The sequence below is a fragment of the Pinus tabuliformis genome, chromosome 9 (assembly GCF_031772625.1).
Source record: "Pinus tabuliformis cultivar Carrire ecotype Pingquan chromosome 9, CPIR1, whole genome shotgun sequence".
In the NCBI taxonomy this organism is placed as follows: Eukaryota; Viridiplantae; Streptophyta; class Pinopsida; order Pinales; family Pinaceae; genus Pinus; species Pinus tabuliformis.
This window is the reverse complement of record NC_142307.1, coordinates 415,315,618-415,336,885: the sequence shown is the minus strand read 5'-3', so window position 1 is coordinate 415,336,885 and position 21,268 is coordinate 415,315,618. Positions and strand designations below refer to the sequence as shown.

The window sequence follows — 21,268 nt, the reverse complement described above, 5'->3', positions numbered from 1 at the left end:
ACACTCCCGTAACCGGTTTCTGGATTAGAAGATATGATCAAAATGAATGATTGATTCTTGGTTATGCATGTTTTGAGGTCAGTTGCTGCACACAGGGACAAGTTTACTACAAAATAAGTTTGGACAGGAATTTTACAAAAGTGAAAGAGGTTTTTGTCCATCACATACCAAATAACAAAAATCTCCTTCAGTTTATGCACAAGTGTTACTATGTGGGAGATATGCAGTGATATTTGAAGCCTACATTAAAACAAAACAAATTTTGCAGTTATTTTACTGTTTTAGTCATTTTAGTGTGGTGCCATTTTACAATAGATGGAAAGTAATTTTGAGAAACCCAAAGAGGTTTTTGTTAACCATGAGCCATATAAAAAAAATCTCTTTAATTTTATTCACAGGTGTCGTTGGTTGGAATATTTGACTAGATCTTTACAGCTTATTTTTACAAATTTAAATTTTTAATAGTTTTCTGTTTTAGAGATGATTTTGTGGCATAGATTCTGAGAAACTGGAAACGGATTTCCAAAATTTGAGAGAGGTTTTTCTCAAAAATGACCTTATCTACAAAAAAATATTTTAGTTTTGTAATAGGTGCTACGGTACAGGAGATACGAGTTCATCTTTGACACCTAATTTCAGAAATTTGGTCCAAATTTAATGTAACTGATTCTATTTTGAAGAAGATGGTTGAGCTCAATTCCCTTAGTACAGGGATGAGCAAATTGTATATATTTTATGAATTTCAGAGTGTAAGGGTTCTATTTTGGCAGCAGAGAGGGGCTTTTTGGGATTGTGTATAGTTTTTATTGAATATTTTTTTTAATGAAGCAGTTTCTGCCCTTTAGATTTGGGATCCATCATGGTGTTTAATGTGCAACATGTTTTTCTTGTAAATTCATTTCCATGCCTTTTTTTTTTCTTCTGCTAATTTCATTACAACATTTTCTAAGGGAAGTGTTAGGAATTCATCCACTCCTGATGCTCCTTTCACAATGATTATGCTGTTTAATGTAGTGGTTATCTTTTTAGAATCCATCCTCTGTTAGATGCTCTATTGAGTAATCCCGTGCTTCTCTTTCTCCTAAAGTTTCCACTGTAGATCCATCCCCTGGTTGATGCCTACAAGGCAGCTGGATTTTTCCTCTTTTCTTCTCTCATTTGCAATATTTTATCTGGCTGAACATTGCACTTACTTTGGCCCAAGTTTGCCGATGGAAACTAGTTTCGAATCCATAGCCCAATGGTCCCTTCTCTTGCTATTTTCGACCCACAACTTTTAAATCGAATCCCCACACTTCATAGCTAGCATAAGATTCAATTATTGCAGCCACATTTTGTTGGCAAAGAGAGAGGCCTCTCTGGTCTGGCAGGGCTAGATGGCAGATCGAAAGCTTGGTCTGTGGTTACCTTGGAGTTGCCTCTTTTCAGCCTTGTGGTTCATTCTAAGTGCTAAAATATTGGCACCGTTGCCAGGGACAAGGTGACAGATCTTCTTCGGGAATGATCATTCAAGTTGTAGATCTGATTGCTGATGGTGGATAGCAGTCAGACTCATATGAAGGCTGAAATCATCTACTTGATGACTCCATTATACGAAATCCTGAGTTTCAAAGTATTGATGGTGGCTGCACTTGCTAAATGAAGGACTCAAATGTTGTTTCTATTTGTTCAAGGTATTCATGTATTGATTTTTCTAATCTTCTTGGTTTTCCTAATCAATTACCGAAGGATGCATATATTTTGAGCAATGGCCCTAAATTCAATGGGGAAGATCTAACTTTGACTCTTGAACATGTAGCAAATTTCAAAACATTTATAGAATCTCTTAGAGTCAACAAAGAGGATTTTTTTATCAGATTGTTCTATGATTCATTTCAAGGGAAATGTAGACAATGGATCGAAAGTTTTCCCATCAGATCTATTAAGTCATTTGCAGATTTTTGGTATATCTTTCTTGAAACACTGATGGAGAAAGAGGAAGAATTCGAAATAGAGGTGGCCTCTATTCAAGGCTTTAGAGAATGGGAAGATATGTGCATGGATGATGAGGTAGATGAGAACTTTGCTTCATCTCTTTATTCTTATTTGAAGTCTTGTCGATGTAGACATGAAGTTAAGCTCAATTTTTTGCAAGAGTTTGCCATCAAAATTGAAGAAGATCTAACTAAATTGGAGACCCAAATACAATCCTAGGATCTAGACTGTCAAGTCCCATTCTTTGGGGACCTTTTCTAGCAGAGGGAAGGAAAGGTAAGGCTGCCCTTGGATGTTTGCATTAATAATTTGCAGCTAGAAGCATGTATTGAGGAGTTGGGGCAAAAAACAGAGTCTGGTTTCTTTGATCCTATTGCGGCATATATGGAAAAAAAAATCAGTTTGAATAACAAGCCATATTTCCTTTTACACAGCCACACTCATTTTTTGCATGTATGGTTGTCATCATTTCCAATTGTGTCCTGGTTTGAGCACTTCCAAAAAACATCCTTGTCACAGTTACTTGATTGGTTGGTCTGGCATTACAACATTACTTGATCTATCAATTTTGCATTAGAGTAGGGTAGATTTGTAAATAAATAACCTGCCCAAGGCAGCATTTCAGTTTCCGGTATTTGTTTTATGTATATATTGTAGTATGTGTATGTTTTTGGGTTGGTATAGGTTGTTTAGATTTGCAGTTGTTTGTGACTATATAGCCCAATGGATGAGGCACTTGGTCTACGGTGTTCTTGACACCTCCAAGGAGTTGCCATCACCAATAAGGTTAATGTTAGTTCCAGTCTTCACAGCCTATCACCAGGGATCAACATGGGCTCTTACAATGTTTGGTTTTGTTAGATGTTTTTCCCTTGATCTTCAGTGCAAAACATGTTGTAAATGTGTCTATCAGAATCATCTTGGAAAAATATTTCTAATGGTATATCGCACTCCCAAAACCGTCTCCCAGATCAGAAGATATGGTCGAATGAATGATTGAATCAAAGATCTCCCCGTGCAGCTATTTATGTGTTTAATGATATTGAGGAAGCTAGGAGATGTCAGTGGTTGGATTGTGATAGAGAAGCAGAGAACATAGCATTTGAGGCCTATTTCTGTGCTGCTAATCCTCATCTCAACATATGGTGAGTTCATTTTTCTGATTTGATTGAAAGAAATGTCCATGAATCTGTGCAGAGGGCACTGTGCATTGCTGACAGTGATATTGCTGGTGAAAAGTTTACAGCTGCTGGTCTCATGGTTCTAGAGAGGAATTACTTGAAGATTTATAGATGTTCATTCAGTGGTTGCTGTCATGGCCCAAAATTGATGCAGTGAAAGCAGGCAAAGCAAGTGTTCAAGGTTTTGGTGTAATGTGTGAAGACAGTGATTAAATCCAAGGTTTAAAAATTTCTCGGAGCTGGAAGAATTGCTCAGATACTCCTGTGGAGAGATGAGAAGCACACATTTACCATAATGCAGGCAGTGGTACTTGCAACAACACTATGAGAGTATTGGTCGTTTTGTTCATATTGTGAAACTTGATCTAGCTACGGAGGACTTTAAGGCTTGTAGAACAATTAGAGGATTATTTGGATAAAAGCTATCTTGTTTTTATTTCCTGAGTCAGAATGTATATGATCAAATCAACACTAAGACTCAGCCACACATCTTGGAGACCCTTGAATCATTTAAGTTGGAGTTGAACCAATGTTGCAATTGCAGAAATGAGCTATAGGGTGCCTCTAAAGGGTTTTGGCCTCAGTGCTTTTTGTTTTACCACGGTCTATTGAATATGGGCTATAATTTTTGTACAAACTAGTGTGGCTTTGTCATCAGCAAACAAGCTTATGGCTACAAGATTTGCAGCATCGGGTTTGATTTCCATAAGAGCTAAAGCGACACGGATAAAGTATGGTAATGCTTGGTGGGTTAACACTTTTATGCCCTGCATCAAAAATTGAGAATGAAGGCCCAACTCAGCTCCAAATCTTAGCGCCCTTGCATCCACAACACACACAAGTCAAAACATTGAAACCAAGTCAAAAAATCGAAAGCCAAGACAATCTGGAGTGTGGCGCTGCACTCTTGGCTGTGGCGTTGCACTCCTAGCTGTGGCGCTGCGCTTTTGGACTATGGCGCTGCGCGTAGCTCTTTGGCGCTGTGTGTAGGGTCATTCTATAAAAAAAAGTTCTGTAGGTGCCTACTGGGCCTCACATTGCTCTTTCGCTCACGCTGGCTCTAATCCAAGAAGTCTGCTGGATAATGAGTTGGGTAGGACACCTCCCATGGGGTGGAAATCCTGGAATCATTTTGGTTGCGATATCAATGAGAAAGTAATCAAAGAAACTGCTGAGGCACTGATCTCAACTGGGTTCAGTAAACGTGGTTATGAATTTTTCAATATAGATGATTATTGGGGGAAGCTCAAGCGATATAAAGATGGAAGACTACCATCTGGTATCAAAGGCCTTGCTGATTATGTACACAACAAAGGTCTCAAGCTCAGGATATATTCAGATGCAAGACACTTTACTTGGGAAAAAAGGCAACCAGATTCCTTGGGACACGAGGAAATCAATGATGCGACATTTGCTGATTGGGGGGTGAACTATTTAAAATACGATAACCGTGAGGGAAGGAAGTGAAATTGGGCCTTTCCAAAATTGATAGAGACTAATCAAAATTCATCAGGAGGAAAATCAGGGAAAGTGGGAAGTCAGTTAGAAATTGCAGGTTTAGTGCCATACTGGATCAACATATTACAAGAACGAGCTATTCAGAATACGATTCAAATGCGGTCACTATTTCTTCTTACTGGTCCAAATGGTGGTGGAAAGTCCAGTTTACTTAGATCCATTGGTTCAACAACATTGCTTGGCATTTGTGGATTGATGGTTCCTGCAGAAATTGCTACTATCCCAACCTTTGATTCCATCCTGCTTCATATGGGTTCATATGACAGCCCAGCCGATGGAAAAATCTCGTTCCAGATGGAAATGTATGAAATGCGATCAATACTTTGTGAAGCTACAAATAGAAACCTTGTATTGATAGATGAAATCTGTCGAGGAACAGAAATACAAAAGGGAACATGCATTGTTGCAAGCATGATAGAGGAACTTGATGCCATTGGTTGCATAGGCATCATATCTACTTATTTGCATGGCCTCTTAGATGTGTCACTAAATGCAAGAGATATTTTATATAAAGAAATGGGAACTGAAAAAATTAATGGGCAGACAAAACCAACATGGAAATTGATAGATGGGGCTTGTCGAGAAAGTCTTGCATTTGAAACAGCTCGATGTGAAGGAATTCCATAAAATATTATTATGAGAGCAGAACACCTATATTCATCATTGAAACAAGATAAGACTAGAAGGTGAGCAAATAAAATTAAGAGCATTACAAATGGTAGCCAGAGAACATCCAAGGAGGAACGAGAACATTAGGTTGATCAAACAACTCCAAGATTGGTGCAGGTACGTGTGAGGTGGCAGTCAAAGGGAAGATTTTGTGGAATATGGTTCCACACTTAAAGGAGCAGATACAATGATATTAATCCACTTGGAAAACCTTCACTTAATTTGGGTTTACAAAAACTATTTCTCATGGTTCTCGAGATAGTTTGGGGTTTTAGTGGCAAATTAATTAGTCATATTGTCTAGTTTATAGTATTGTTTTAATATAGGATTGTTTAGTTTATAATACTTTTCTATGATAGGATTTTATTATTAATTTTATTTTATTATTTCCTATTTCCTATGTTGAGGAAATAAAAATAGATTTGTAATTTAGTATATATAGGATTATTTTTAAAAGATAGAGGTTCGATTTTTGCAACAGGGAGAGGCATTTGGACTGTCTAAAGTTTTATTGAATATCATAATAAAGCAATTTTTTCCCTTTAGGCTTGGGATCCATCACGGTGCTTAAATGTCCAGTATGTTTTTCTCATAGATTCATTTATACATTATGTCTTTTCTGCTATTTTGTGTTGCAGCGTTCTCTAAGTGAAATGTTTGGAATCCATCAATGCCATGATGCTCCTTTCATAATGATTATGTTGTTAAATGTGTGGTTATCTTTTCAGAATCCATCCCCTGATAGATGCTTTGTTGAGTAACTCTGTGCTTCTCTTTCGTCTAAATTTGCTACTGCAGATCCATCCCTTGTTTGATGCTTGTAGGGCAGCGAGATTTCTTCCCTATTCTTCTCACATTCACAATCTTTATCTAGCTAAACATTGCACTTACTTTGCCCCAAGTTTGGCACCAGAAACTGGCATCGACTCCATTTCCCAAATGGTCATATCTCTTGCTATTTTCGACCCAAAAACTTTCAAACAAATCCCCACACTCCATAGCTAGCCTAAGATTTCATTTATTGTAGCCACGTTGTGTTGGCAAAGAGAGAGCCCTCTCTGGTCTGGTAGGTCTAGATGCCAGATCGAAAGCTTGGTCTGTGGTTACCTCAAAATGGCCTATTCTTAGCCTTGAGGTTCATTCTAAGTGTTCACATATTGGCGCCGTTTTCGGGGACGATGTTAGTTCTAGTCTTCGCATCTTGTCACCAGGGATCAAAATGGGATCTCACTATGTTTGGTTTTCAGAGATGTTTTGCACATGAGTTACAGTGCAAATCATATCCTAAGCATATTCATTAGAAGCAGCTCGGAAAGATATTTCCAATGGTATATCACACTCCCGTAACCAGTTTCTGGATCATAAGATATGATTGAAATGAATGATTGATTCTTGGTTATGCATATTTTGACATCAGTTGTTGCACACAGGGACAAGTTTACTACAAAATCAGTTTGGACAGGAATTTTACAAAAGTGAAAGAGATTTTTGTCCATCACATACCAAATAAAAAAATCCTCCTTGATTTTATGTACAAGTGTTACTATGTGGGAGATATACAGTGATATTTGAAGCCTACATTAAAACAAAACAAATTTTGCAGTTATTTTACTGTTTTAGTCATTTTAATGCGGCGCCATTTTACAACAGATGGAAATTAATTTTGAGAAACCCAAGGAGGTTTTTGTTAACCATGAGCCATATAACAAAAACCTCTTTTATTTTATTCACATGTGTCATTAATTGGAATATTTGACTATATCTTTAAAACTTATTTTTACAGATTTAAATTTTTAATGGTTTTCTGTTTTAGAGATTATTTTGTGGCACAGATTCTGAGAGACTGGAAACGAATTTCCAAAATTTGAGAGAGGATTTTCTAAAAAATACAAAAACCTTTTTCATTTTTGCAATAGGTGCTATGGTGTAGGAGATACGAGTTCATCTTTAACACCTAATTTCAGAAATTCAGTCCAAATTTAATGTTACTGATTCTATTTTGAAGAAGATGGTTGAGCTCAATTCCCTTAGTACAGGGATGAGAAAATTGTATATATTTTATGAATTTCAGAGTGTAAGGGTTCAATTTTGGCAGCAGAGAGGGGCTGCTTGGGATTGTGTAAAGTTTTTCTTGAATGTTATTTTAATGAAGCAGTTTCTGCCCTTTAGATTTGGGATACATAATGGTGTTTAATGTGCAGCATGTTTTTCTTGTAAATTCATTTCCATGCTCGTTTTTTTTTTTTTTTTTTTTTCTGCTAATTTCGTTATGGCATTCTCTAAGGTAAGGGTTAGGAATTCATCCATGCATGATGCTCCTTTCACAATAATTATGTTGTTTAATGTAGTGGTTATCTTTTCAGAATCCACCCTCTGTTAGATGCTCTGTTGAGTAATCTTGTGCTTCTCTTTCTCCTAAAGTTGCCACTGCAGATCCATCCCCTAATTGATGCCTACAGGGAAGCGGAATTTTTCCTCTTTTCTTCTCTCATTTGCAATCTTTTATCTGGCTAAACATTGCACTTGCTTTGCCCGAAGTTTGCCGGTGGAAACTAGTTTCGAATCCATAGCCCAATGGTCCCTTCTCTTGCTGTTTTCAACCCACAACTTTTAAATCAAATTCCCACACTTCATAGCTAGCCTAATATTCACTTGTTGTAGCCACATTTTGTTGGAAAAGAGAGATACCTCTCTGGTTTAGCAGGGCTAGATGGCAGATTGAAAGCTTGGTCTGTGGTTACCTCCGAATTGCCTCTTTTCAGCCTTGAGGTTCATTCTGAGTGCTAACATATTGGCACCGTTACCGGGGATGAGGTGACATATCTTCTCCGGGAAAGATTGTTCAAGTTGCAGATCTGATTGCTGATGGTGGACAGCAGTCAGACACATAGGAAGGCTGAAATCATCTACCTGACAACTCCATTGTTCGAAATCCAGAGTTTCAAAGTAATGATGGTGGCTCCACTGGCTAAATGAAGGACTCAGATGTTGTTTCTATTTGTTCATGGTATTCATTTATCGATTTTTCTAATCTTCCTGGTTTTACTAATCAATTACCGAAGGATACATATATTTTGAGTAATGGCCATAAATTCAATGAGGAAGATCTGACTTTGACTCTTGAACATGTAGCAAATTTCAAAACATTTATAGAATCTCTTAGAGTAAAAAAAGAGGATGTTTTTATCAGATTGTTCTATGATTCGTTTCAAGGGAAATGTAGACAATAGATCAAAAGTTTTCCTATCAGATCTATTAAGTCATTTGCAGGTTTTTGGCATATCTTTCTTGAAACATTGATGGAGAAACAGGAAGAATTCGAAATAGAGGTGGCCTCTATTCAAGGCTTTAGAGAATGGGAAGATATGTGCACGGGTGATGAGGTAGATGAGAAATTTGCTTCATCTCTTTCTTCTTATTTGAAGTCTTGTCAATGTAGCCATGAAGTTAAGCTCAATTTTTTGCAAGTGTTTGCCATCAAAATTGAAGAAGATCTAACTGAATTGGAGACCCAAATACAATCCCAGGATTTAGACTGTCAAGTCCCATTCTTTGGGGCCTTTTCCAGCATAGAGAAGGAAAGGTAAGGCTGCCCTTGGATGTTTGAATTAATAATTTGTAGCTGGAAGCATGTATTGAGGAGTTGGGGTAGAAAAAAGAGTCTGGTTTCTTTGATCCTATTGCAGCTTATATGGAAAAAAAATTCAGTTTGAATAACAAGCCAGATTTCCTTTTACACAACCACACTCATTTTGTGCATGTATGGTTGTCAGCATTTCCAATTGTGTCCTGGTTCGAGCACTTGCAAACATCATCCTTGTCACAGTTACTTGATTGGTTGGTTTGGAGTTACAACATTACTTGATATATCAATTTTGCATCAGAGTAGGGTAGATTTGTAAATAAATAAGCTACCCAAGGCAACATTTCAGTTTTCGGTATTTGTTTATGTATATATTGTAGTATGTGTATGTTTTTGGGTTGGTATAGGTTGTTCAGATTTGCAGTTGTTTGTGACCGTATAGCCCAATGGATGAGGCACTTGGTCTATGGTGTTGTTGACACCTCCAAGGAGCTGCCATCCCCAATAAGGCCAATGTTAGTTCCAGTCTTCACATCTTGTCACCAGGGATCAAAATGGGCTCTCACTATGTCTGGTTTTCAGAGATGTTTTGCACATGAGTTATAGTGCAAATCATATCCTAAGCATGTTCATCAAAAGTAGCTTGGAAAAATATTTCCAACGGTGTATCACACTCCCGTAACCAGTTTCTGGATTAGAAGATATGATTGAAATGAATGATTGATTCTTGGTTATGCATGTTTTGAGGTCAGTTGCTGCACACACAGATAGGTTTACTACAAAATCAGTTTGGACAGGAATTTTACAAAAGTGAAAGAGGTTTTTGTCCATCACATACCAAGTAACAAAAATATCCTTCAGTTTATGTACAAGTGTTACTATGTGGGAGATATGTAGTGATATTTGAAGCCTACATTAAAACAAAACAAATTTTGTAGTTATGTTATTGTTTTAGTCATTTTAGTGCGGTGCCATTTTACAACAGATGAAAAGTAATTTTGAGAAACCCAAGGAGTGTTTTGGTAAACATGAGCCATATAACATAAAACTCTTTCATTTTATTCACAGGTGTCGTGAATTGGAATATTTTACTAGATCTTTACAACTTATTTTTATAGATTTAAATTTTTAATGATTTTCTATTTTAGAGATGATTTTGTGGCACATTTTCTGAGAAACTGGAAACGAATTTCCAAAATTTGAGAGAGGTTTTTCTAAAAAATGACCCTATCTACGAAAAAATCTTTTGGTTTTGTAACAGGTGATATGGTTCAGGAGATACGAGTTCATATTTTACACCTAATTTCAGAAATTCGGTCCAAATTTAATGTAATTGATTCTATTTTGAAGAAGATGGTTGAGCTTAATTCCATTAGTACAAGGATGAGAAAATTGTATATATTTTATGAATTTCAGAGTGTAAGGGTTCGATTTTGGGAGCAAAGAGGGGTTTCTTGGGATTGTGTAAATTTTTTCTTGAATATTATTTTAATGAAGCAGTTTCTGCCCTTTAGATCTTGGATCCATCATGGTGTTTAATGTGCAACATGTTTTTCTTGTAAATTCATTTCCATGCTTTGTTTTTTTTTTTTTGCTAATTTTGTTATAGCATTCTCTAAGGTAAGGGTTAGGAATTCATCCATGCATGATGCACCTTTCACAATGATTATGCTACTTTTACATGATTGATCATACTTTAGGTTTCTACCATGGAATATTAGTGTTCATCTTGGTGGTTATCGACCATTGCATAAATCCGATGGTGGTTTCCTACTCCTCCCATACTTGATGGAAGACACTTCTTCCTAAACCTTTCCTCAAATAATTCCCGGGTGACAGTGTTATGAGTGAGGTGCAGTGGTCACTCCAGGTTACCCTACCAATTAAGGGTGTTATATTTGAGCTAAAATATCACTATATTAGCCTTTTAATTGGAATTATACTCTCTTAGTGCAAAACATCTTGCCATTCCTTCATACCAAGCTTCTTCTCCTTTGCCGACATGACTTGCAACAATTTTGGGAGATTAAGCTTCTGAAATTCCCTTTTAATTTCCAAGTGGTAAGGAGTACATGTTGAGGCCTAATTTAGTATTTAAAAGAAGAAAAAAAAATCACAAACAAAATATAGAAGCAATCACACACAAACAACACCAAGAAATACCCTTGGAAAATCTCAATTCTGGGGAAAAATCTAGTCTAATGGAATTCCATTAGTTCTTGGCCAAAGAGCCCAAACTTGCTCAACCCTTGGCCCTTACAACTGAATGTCAGGGAGCCCAAACTTACTCAACCTTTGGCCCCTTACTATCTAGGGAGGCCACACTTACTCGACCCTTGGCGACTTACAATGTAGACTAATACTACTGACATAATACCATGGCCCACAAAACTATGTGCTCGAAACCACTAGTTGTAAATTATCATTCTCAAAATCAAGTCAAGGTTAATCCTACCAATTTCCCTAATATATATATTTAAGTATCAATGATTTATTAGATGGCATTTATTCAGGTCAAGTTTGAGGTACCATAGTTCACTGTATACTATTGAAGTATCAATGATTTAATGGTGGGCCTCTATTCAGGTCAAGTTTGAGGTACCATACTTCAGTGTTTGTGGAATTTAGGTTGGGTTTGTTGTTTATGTATTTCAATACTTGGGAATCTCCAGACCCTTTCATGGTTCATTATATTTTGTATGTTGTTTGGACTCATCTATGTAGTATAATTCTTGCAAAAATATTTTTACCATGGAGCCGTTTTCAAAGGATGAGTTCTTGCTGCTCTCTTATTGTCTAAGTTTGTCTAGTGGAGATTACCATTGTTGATACTAAGTAGTGAAATGAATTTTTTATTCATGATGGTATTTTTCATTATGTCATTTTCGTCATGTTTTCCCTTCATGTTTGACTGTCCATATATTATTATGCTTTTATATTTGTAATTCCCTTAGACCTTCATAATAAAATGCTTGCTACAATAACTATTTTTATTCTTCCTCTAGTCGTGAAAGTCTTGTCATGATTTATTGTTACTAGGAAGGTAATTTTGGGGTTATGAAGGTTTTAATGCTTTGTTAGGAGCAAGTCGCCGACAATTCATTCAAATCCTGTAGACATTGTTTTATCTCTCCATGTATGCCCGAAGCGAATCAATCCATGAACTGGATTTAAAGGGGTGACATTGTAGGCAACTATCAGATTTAATCAGTGGTGAAAGACATTAATTTAATAGTTTGGATCAACTCTATACCTGCATGGTGTTTTCATAGCCATTCTGCCATTAAAGAAATTTATACACCTCTTTTAGAAAGGCCAGTCAGTCACTTGGGCTAGTCTCTTTATCTCAATTGGAAGGCCAGTATCTATATTTGAATTAACTAGTGGTATTTCTAGATTTCTAATTAGTTGGTTCTAAATGATACACAATAGATGTCTAGATCTAAGATTTAGAAGTCATACATAGTAGATGTCATAATTATTAATAATATGATCGATATTAATTGAGAGTTAGTAATTTTTGGTGTTTTCCATTATTTAGAAAAAAATACTTGAATTTAATTTTATATAATACAAATTATAAACCCTTATTAATTAATTGTATCTTTTGTTTATAGGTAAGGTTATTCAACAAATGCACCAGGGCTAGAAAGGATTTTCTATAGATGCACTGGGGCTATAATGAAGAATCACACACATGAATTTTCATTTAATATTTCAAGAGTTGGTGGGTTTTAGGGTCTAGTTTTGAACTTGGGTCTGATACCATGTGTAAGGACCCATTCTAGGGTCATCTAATTTGATGAAGTTTCCTAATAAATTTCATCGCATAAAAGAAATAGATTTACAACTCAATAAATATCTTCTTAGAACATATCAAAGCATGTAAAAGTAATTTTAATTCCTGGTCCTTTTTAATTACAAAATTTAAATCATAACAAAAAGAATAGTACTTGGATATGGTGGATTGGTTGCGGTGATATTCTTAGGATTGTCCTACTGACTATGCGACCCTTCCAACTAGGAAAGTCTATCCAAGTTTGTAGCACATGACACAGGTTCCCTAGCCCTCTAAGCCCAAGTCCAAACATAGTCATGGTGTCTTTGAGATCGCTGTGCCAATACCCCTCTAGTACCCAACACCAAAATCAATCCCTCACTCTCTGTCTCACTTAAAAACCTCTCCCTTAAGTTCTCTCCCAAATCCTTTATAAGAATCCCTCTTGAAGCTCTTTGTAAGAATCCCCCTCTCCTGAAACTTTTTCCCACACTTATCTCCCATCTCGAGTCAATGCCAACAACCCCCATAATGATTCTTACATACCCCACATATACCCTTATCCAATATTAAATTCGGGGGTGGGGGGGTGTTACAATCATGTGAGGGACTAGGGATTCCAAACAATAAAATAATGATAATCATAGAATATTAATATCCTTTTTGTGTTAGTCAACTCTATGGATTTGTAAGAATATTATCAATTTAATTAATAAATAGTTGTTAAAATATAATTTCTTAATTTTAAGTTAGGATTAAGGATTAAGTAAGCACTAAGCAAGGTCAACTATTAAGCAAGCTTAAGGCTAACCTTAATCTTGATAATTAATCAAGCCTAAGTTTGATCCTATATTATTCAATAATCAAGCTTAACCATTAATTAATCATCTAGCATAAGAGGCTACATATTACTAACATATTTATGTGAGGTGTGGGTGTGTAGCTAGCATATGCATACCTTCGTATATATACTAATAATACTTATTAGAATCAAACATAAAAAGAAATCACTTAGTTGGTAGGATTATAGCATTATTAGAATCAAACATAAAAAGAAATCACTTAGTTGGTAGGATTATAGCATAATGTATGATAATAAGACTAGGATGTGGGAACTACAATATTTTATTTTAATCATTACGTGGTCTCCATTTACTATGCTTCTTTTATGGAAAGTGAAATTGGTTGAAGAAAACAAATTTTGGATTTCGAGTGGTTAATCTCAGTGTCCAATACATCCATGAAATCATCGAACTTGGGTGAATGCCTCAATTTCCTTAACTGTGGGGACACCCATTAACATTGTTTCATCAACAAATTGGTGGTGAGAAATCGACAGGTCATAAAATGGCAAACACCCCTGATTTTGTAGATGGATTTCTTTAAAGCCCTTCCCAAACCATTTCCTATGAGAATAAAAAGGAAACGATGTATAAATATACATTCCTAATATCTCTAGAGGAGATGAAGGTGATCGAGGGGGAGCCTTGATGAGGAAGAAAAGAAGGTGGATGAAATAAAGAGTCCACCTATTTATTCTAACAATTTGAAAATCCAAAAGTTAATAGAATTTGATAAACGAAAGTCCAATTGAGCTTATCAAAAGATTTTGAAATATCAAGTTTAATAAGAATACATGCCTTATTGGTCCACTTGAGAGAGTGGATGACTTCATGAGCCCTTAAAATACCATCTAGAATCTGAAACACTTCTACATACCTGATCTATTCTACAAATATTAAGGAACATAGAGGGGGTTTGATGTGATTGGAAATGACATTATAGTTGAAATTGTAAGTGATAGTGCATAGTGCAATGGAATGGAAAGCTCTAGGCTCATCTTACTTTTCAAATTTAGGGGCAAAATTTAAGAAAGTTACGTTGAGAATAGGGAGAATGGAGGTTGATCATCTTGATTCTTTGACCACTTCTATATCTTCTATCCCTAGAAACAACTAGAAAGTTTCAAAAAAAACTTCTCATAAATCCATTTGGACATAAGGCCTTAATTTTTGGCACATCCATGAGCATAGGCTTCCACCTATATTAAAGAGATCTTACACATTAGGGCTTAATTTGTGCTTTCTTCACCATGGATGAATTTTGTTGGGTGATTTTCCCTATGGCCATTGATCTATCATGAGGTTTTAAGGGTAAATGAATATTAAATAATGAGCTTATCTTTAGTGGCTTGATGATCAAACATGTTGTCATCCACTGTCTTCTTGAGGGAGGAAATATGGTTATGGTAGTGATTTTTATTAGTTTTTGCAGCATTAGATGGTGTTCTAAAACTTTGTGGAGAGGCTAAAACACATGACTTCTCTAAAAACCTGAAATCGTTTATGGAAATTCCACCTAGAGATCACTTAATTAAATTAATTGATCATCATTTAAATTTTTCCTGAGTATAACTTAGGAATTTTGGTTAATTAATAGTAATTAATTGAGAAAGATGATAATTCTCTATAAATTCACAAATATCGACTTGGAGATGATCTCAACCATCGATTAGTTTTAATTTTGGCTCTTGAAGTCTCAACTGGAGATTATAAAAGGAGGTTGATGGGATAGATGGAGAACACACTAGGTGAGTGAGTTTCCCTTGGTAGTTTGATTTTCTAGAGAGAAACATTTAGCCATAAGAGTTCAAGCTAGAGAGGGGATGCAAAGATAGAGAGGGGTAGAGAAAGTGAGTCTAGAGTAAGTTTCCAAGTTTTGGAGAGGCAATAGCAAGTGACAAAGGTATTCCATATTGAGGCTCCATAGGGTCTGTGTAGAAGCTTTAATAAAGTAGTATGATTTAGCTGGAGAGGGAGTCAATTAAGCTTCTAGAGGTTGGGAAAGTCTTTTAGAGCTCGAGAGAGTCACTTCCAGTAGTAGAGATAGGAAGGATGACTTGATCAGATGTAGAATAGAGCCACACATGTGAGGGTCTGCGTAGCATTGGCGCATGGGTTGTAGGCAGAGAGAGAAATTTTATCTCTAATATTTATTTATTTTTAATTTCAAATTTTTCTGATTAGATAGCCAGATGGGCATCCAAAGATTGTACTCATAATTTTTCACTACTGCATGATAATAAAAACCCTCAGTTGTTGCACTAGTTTTCCCACATTGGGTTTTTCCAGGGACAATTGTTCAAAAACATTTGTCATTTTATGTGTTTTCCAACATATTTCTTAGTTTCCAACATTTTTTTTTCTCAACTTTTTTAGGTGAATATTGAAGTTGTGATTTTGTTCATTATTTGTTATAACAAATAAACTACATAATTAAATTTACAATTAGAAGAACAATTTCTAGTTGTTGCAATAGATAACTTTTTTACATGGTATTAGAATAAGTTTGATGGATAGGAGGCTTAGAGAGAAAGAAAGAGAATTTTGTGGCTCAGAGGGAACAACAACACAAATTTCTCAGGGGCTGCATAGTGCCTAGCCAGGAAATGTGAATTAATGGACAGGGTTTGATTTTTCAGTGGCAAGCGGCAGGAAAGTTGAAATTGTCAAGGGAAGTGATTCCAATAGGCATAAGGTGAGCATCTCAGTATTTTCATAGAAGAAGATTCTTATTTGGGCACAATAAGGTTTTGGAGTAGTTTGCAGTAGAAGAATCAATGCTAGGTGGAAGATAAATTGCAGACACAAAGGGATATTTCTCTCAAATGCTTTGTAGTTTATAAATCCAAAATTTCCAGTAGAAGCAGACAAATTTTCTCTCTTATAAGGAGTGCGAATAACATTGCTAGCAACTGATCAAGTGAAAGAGGGAGATTTTCACTCCTACACAATTTTTTAGAGATGTCTTCAATAGGACTTGAAGATCAGGACAAATTAGAGGGTGCATCAAACTATTGTATCTAGAAGGCTAGGATGCCCTTCCTGCTCTAGAAGTATGCTCTAAAGATGTATTCAAAATGAGTTGTAGTCGTGATTACAGATACACACTAGCTAGTTAATTACAATAAGGAGATGGCTAGGTAAAGCGATTGATTCTAAATGGAGTTCAATATCATATTGTATATCACATTGCATCCAAGAATATAGCCAGAGAAATTTTGAAAGCTATTTCCTCACTATATTAGAATCCTTACAAGCAATGAAACATGTTCCTGAAAGAAAAATCAAGGAATGTTTGTATGCAGGAGGGTGAAGGCATTAGCCCATTTCTCACCAGAATTCAGGATATCCGTGATTAGCTTGCAGGCATAGGAGAATCACTTATAGATATAAAAATTGTGCATTTAGCCTTTAACAATGTCATGGAGGAATGGGAGAACTTTGTCCAAGGCATTCTAGGATGAGATAAATTGACTGGGTGGGATTGGATGTGGGAAAATATCACACAAGAGGACATGAGGTAAGCTTTAGTAAAGAGCTCCATCAACGACAATAGTAAAAAATGATCGAAGGGTGTGAAGGAGGAAAAAAATGTGGCCCTTGCATCGAAAAGGAAAGAAAAAGGTCCTAGTTAGGGACAAGGCTCACAGGGAGAGAAGAAGAAGAAGGAGGATTTGTCTAAGATCAAGTGCTTGAGGTGTGGCGAGTTTGGCCACTACAGTTTTTAGTGTCCTTAGAGGAAGAAGGACAAGAAGGAGAAGAAGGATCAGGTGGTAGCATTTGTAGATATAAAGTAATTTTCTTCTAAGTTGGAGGACCAATTCACTTTGTATGCAACTATAGCTTGAGGAGAGAGGTGTGGAGACATTGAGTTCTAGATTCCAGAGTTGTGCAGAGCTAAGTAGGGTTCATGGAGGAGAAACAATTGTAGGTTAATCCAAACATGGATCATTACCATTGCTACAGGGGCCCACAAGATTCAGTAGTAGGAGGATCAATTTCAGTTGGTGTAGTCAATTCTAGAGTGACAATTGTAGACTAGTTGTAGTTAGTTCCAGAGTGATAGTTGCTGACTAATTACAGTCAAATGCTGAGGAGCGTAGAGAAGTGTTCATAGCAGTGAAGGAGGCATACTGAAAAGTAAAAAATAACACAATTTCCCCATTAGATAGTGCATAGGCTAGTAGCAGTCAGAGACTCAGGAGACAATTTCAATACAAATACATAGTTGATTCAGTGTTTTGGATGCTTCTCAGTTGTAGTAGAAGCAACAATAGTGAGAGGGAGTGATAGTTGGGTTGCAGTACAAATGCAGAGTTGGCAGCAGTACAAGTTGTAAAGTGCAGGGTCAAGAACAACACAAATGAAACATGGTTCAACTACAACCAGTAACATATGAATTAGAGTTAGCATAGTGGTTGGTGCATAATGGTAGACAACTACAATTGTCAAAAATCAATAGTGTGCGAGATTTAGAGACATGGTGTTGTAGCAGTGCAGTGCTAGAGAACACTTTCCTTGATAAGAGGTAGCGTTAGTTTTTGTAGCATTAGATGGTGTTCTCGTCTCAAACATTGTGGAGAGGCTAAAACACATGAGTTCTTCAAAACCTAGAAATTTTTTCTGGAAATTCCACATATATATAACTCAATTAAATTAATTTACCATCATTTAAATTTTTCCTAAGTCTAACATAGGAAAACTGGTTAATTAAAACTCACATGGATCGACTTGGAGATGATCTCAACCATTGATTAAGTTTTAATCTTGGTCATTGAAATCTCAACTAGATATTATAAAAGTAGGTCGATGGGATATATGGAGAACAAATTGGGTGAGCCAGTTTCCCTTGGCAGTTCAATTTTCCAGAGAGAAACATTTAGCCGAAAGAGTTCAAGCCAAAGAGGGGATGCAGAGATAGTGAGTATGGAGGAAGTTTTCTAGTCCTTGAGAGGCATCAACAAATGATAGAGGTATTCCACACTAAGGTTGCGTAGGGCCTACACAAAAGCTTCAATAGAGCAATTTGATTTAGCTGGAGAGAGATTCGATTCAACTTCCAGAGGCCAGGAAAGCCTTCCAGAGGTCTGAATAGTCACTTCCAACATCATAGATAGGTAAGATGGCTTGATCAGAGGCAGAATAGAGCCACATGTGTGAGGGTTTGCGCATCATTGGCACAAAATGGACTGCGTAGTGGTTAGACATAAAGTTTTCTAAGAGGGGTAAGTGTCAGGATTGTAGGTGGAGAGAGATAAATTTTCTCTCTAAATACTTTTGTCAGATTTTGATGATTGGATAGCCAGTTAGGCATCCAAAGATTTTACTCAAAATTTCTCACTACTGCATAATAATAAAAACCCTCATCTGCTACACCAATTTTTCCACATTAGGTTTTCTAGGGACAATTGAATAATTTTCATTTTTATGTATGTGTGTTAGCATATCTTTCAATTTCTAGCATTTTATTTTCCATAGTGTTTTTATGGTGAAAAATGTAGTTGTGATTTTATTCGTTATTTTTCGTAGCAGATAAATTGCATTATTAAATTTACAGTTAGAAGAATAATTTCCAATTTCTAAAATAGTTGAAATTTTAGCAATGTTGCACCATATATTTATGAAAAAAAATGGTGTTTTTTCATCCTCCTTGAGCTATTGGATCCTAGGATTTTTATCCCAAAGGATTTCCTCCAACTTTCTTCAGCCTTCCAACTGGGTAAGGAGATTTGTTTCTTCTATTTCTAATTGATCAAAATGTCACTCCGAGATAATATTTTTGGTAAGAGTGGCTCATTTGGTCTTCTATATCTTGTTTCTCCTTGAAGATGTTGCCGAACTCCTCCATGTTCCACCTCTTGATTTTAGCCTTAATGTATTTGAATTTTTATTGGAATCTATACATGGTTGCACCGTCAATTTGGTTGGCCTCCTACCACCACTTGGTTTTTCCAACAAAGGAGGATGTAATAGATATAATCTTTGAAACCTAAAATGCATGTTCTTAGGGTTAGATCTAATGTTAAGATTTAGATATATTGGTCATTGGTTTGAGCCCCCAATAGGAAATATAGATGTTTTGATGAAGATATCCCTCTCAAGAAAATTTTTTGAAATTAAAAAGTGGTCTAACTGGGTTGGAATTCGATGCTTTCCTCCACATTTGTTATTCCATGTGTTGAACCCCATAATTGCTTATTTTTGACCCCTTTTTCCACCTTAATCCTTCCTTTTTGACCTTCACAAGTTACAATCTAGGTATCAATTTACAAGGTTGAAGCATAATAGGTTTATAATCATCATATATTTCATAATTGTCATTTATATTTATTATTTGACTTAATATCTATGTAAGCTACCGAATTACAGTGATTCTGTAGCTGATAAAAGTTTTCTGCAGCTAGATCCAAGGTTTGATAGGTTGCAGAGCTCGATTCGAGAAACATGGCACATGGGTAGATGGAAAATAATGAGGACAATGATTCATTCGTCTTTGCAGAAGCTAGATTGGTCAAAAAGGCACCTTATTAGTCTAGACAAATGATAAGTTAAATGACGTGGAAGGCACGAACCATGCAAGCGAGATGCATATTTTCATTTCATGATTTGCTACGTTGTTAGCAAATCATAAATAAGATTACGATATCTTATCTCTTAGGAAAATTATAGATGATGTTGATTAACATAGACGTAAAGCTATGAAAACATTTATTATGTAAGGGTGTTATAAATATTCCTCTCGACATAGCTAAAGGGGACGAGAATTGTATTTGTGAAGTACTCTGTTTTGATATAAAAGCTTTGTTTCAATTGCTTATTGTGCATTCCAATGCATGAATGATAATTTTGTGAAAGATTTATAACTTTGCATTCTTCTCGTAGGAGGCCCCCTCGAGATAGTAAGGATTTTGTTTATTTACAGTTAGTATTTCCGCACAAATTTCTTTTGGATTTGATCAATTCATTCAAGTGTTAATGTTTTGATTTTAGATGCAGATTTGAAATTGTTTTACTAATCATTTTATTGATAAGGAAAGGAGAGACTTTAGATTCATATAGATATAGCTTAATTCAAAATATTAGTAGGAATTTAACTTTTATATTGCAGCAATTTTTATCATAGTTTTTATGAGTATGATTTAAAGTGTGATTTTATTTAAGTACAAGTGTGGGTTATGTTTCTTATTCAAGAAAGTATGATTTCCATTTGAATGTAATTTTCAAGAGTGAATTTAATTTAAGAAACTATGTTTGATTTTCCTTCTAGCGGGTGTGATTTCACTTTAAGCAAGTGTGTGAGTGATTTTATTTCAAACAAGTGTGAGTGTGATCTTATGAAGAAAGTTTGAAGTTTATTTTAAGTAGGATGAAATTGTTATTTAAGAAAGAAGAAAATAATTGATTTCATTTGATATAAGAAATTTGTTTACTTATATAGCCATAGAGAAACATGTGCATCTTGATAACTCAAATTGATTTAGGCATTTAATAAGTGACAAAGACTTCTAGCACATACAATGCACATACATTTCATCAGTTTACTAGCCCTGGTTGATAATTTTATGTAAGTAATTTAACATCAATTAAATTACCAAACATTCTGGGGAAGTGTATATTGGAGTCTTTTTCTTTTCCTTTTTAATTAAAAAAGAAAACAAAAATGATATGCATGGAGAAATAGATTCTAGAGTTATATTTGTAGGTAGAGGTAGAAGTTTGATTC

At 35.7% G+C, this 21,268-nt stretch overlaps 1 protein-coding gene across 1 annotated transcript; it reads left to right on the top strand.

Annotated features, from left to right (window-relative positions):
- The first annotated feature begins 4,769 nt into the window (after positions 1 to 4,769).
- Positions 4,770 to 5,300, top strand: LOC149148916 (DNA mismatch repair protein MSH1, mitochondrial-like). Its single transcript, XM_089442313.1, has one exon. It carries the CDS (start codon positions 4,770 to 4,772, stop codon positions 5,298 to 5,300), a length of 531 nt encoding a protein of 176 aa, XP_089298439.1.
- Positions 5,301 to 21,268: the final 15,968 nt, after the last annotated feature.

Bases quoted from the DNA above. Each gene is read 5' to 3' on its own strand.
- LOC149148916 (XM_089442313.1), top strand. From the start codon at position 4,770: ATGCGGTCACTATTTCTTCTTACTGGTCCAAATGGTGGTGGAAAGTCC.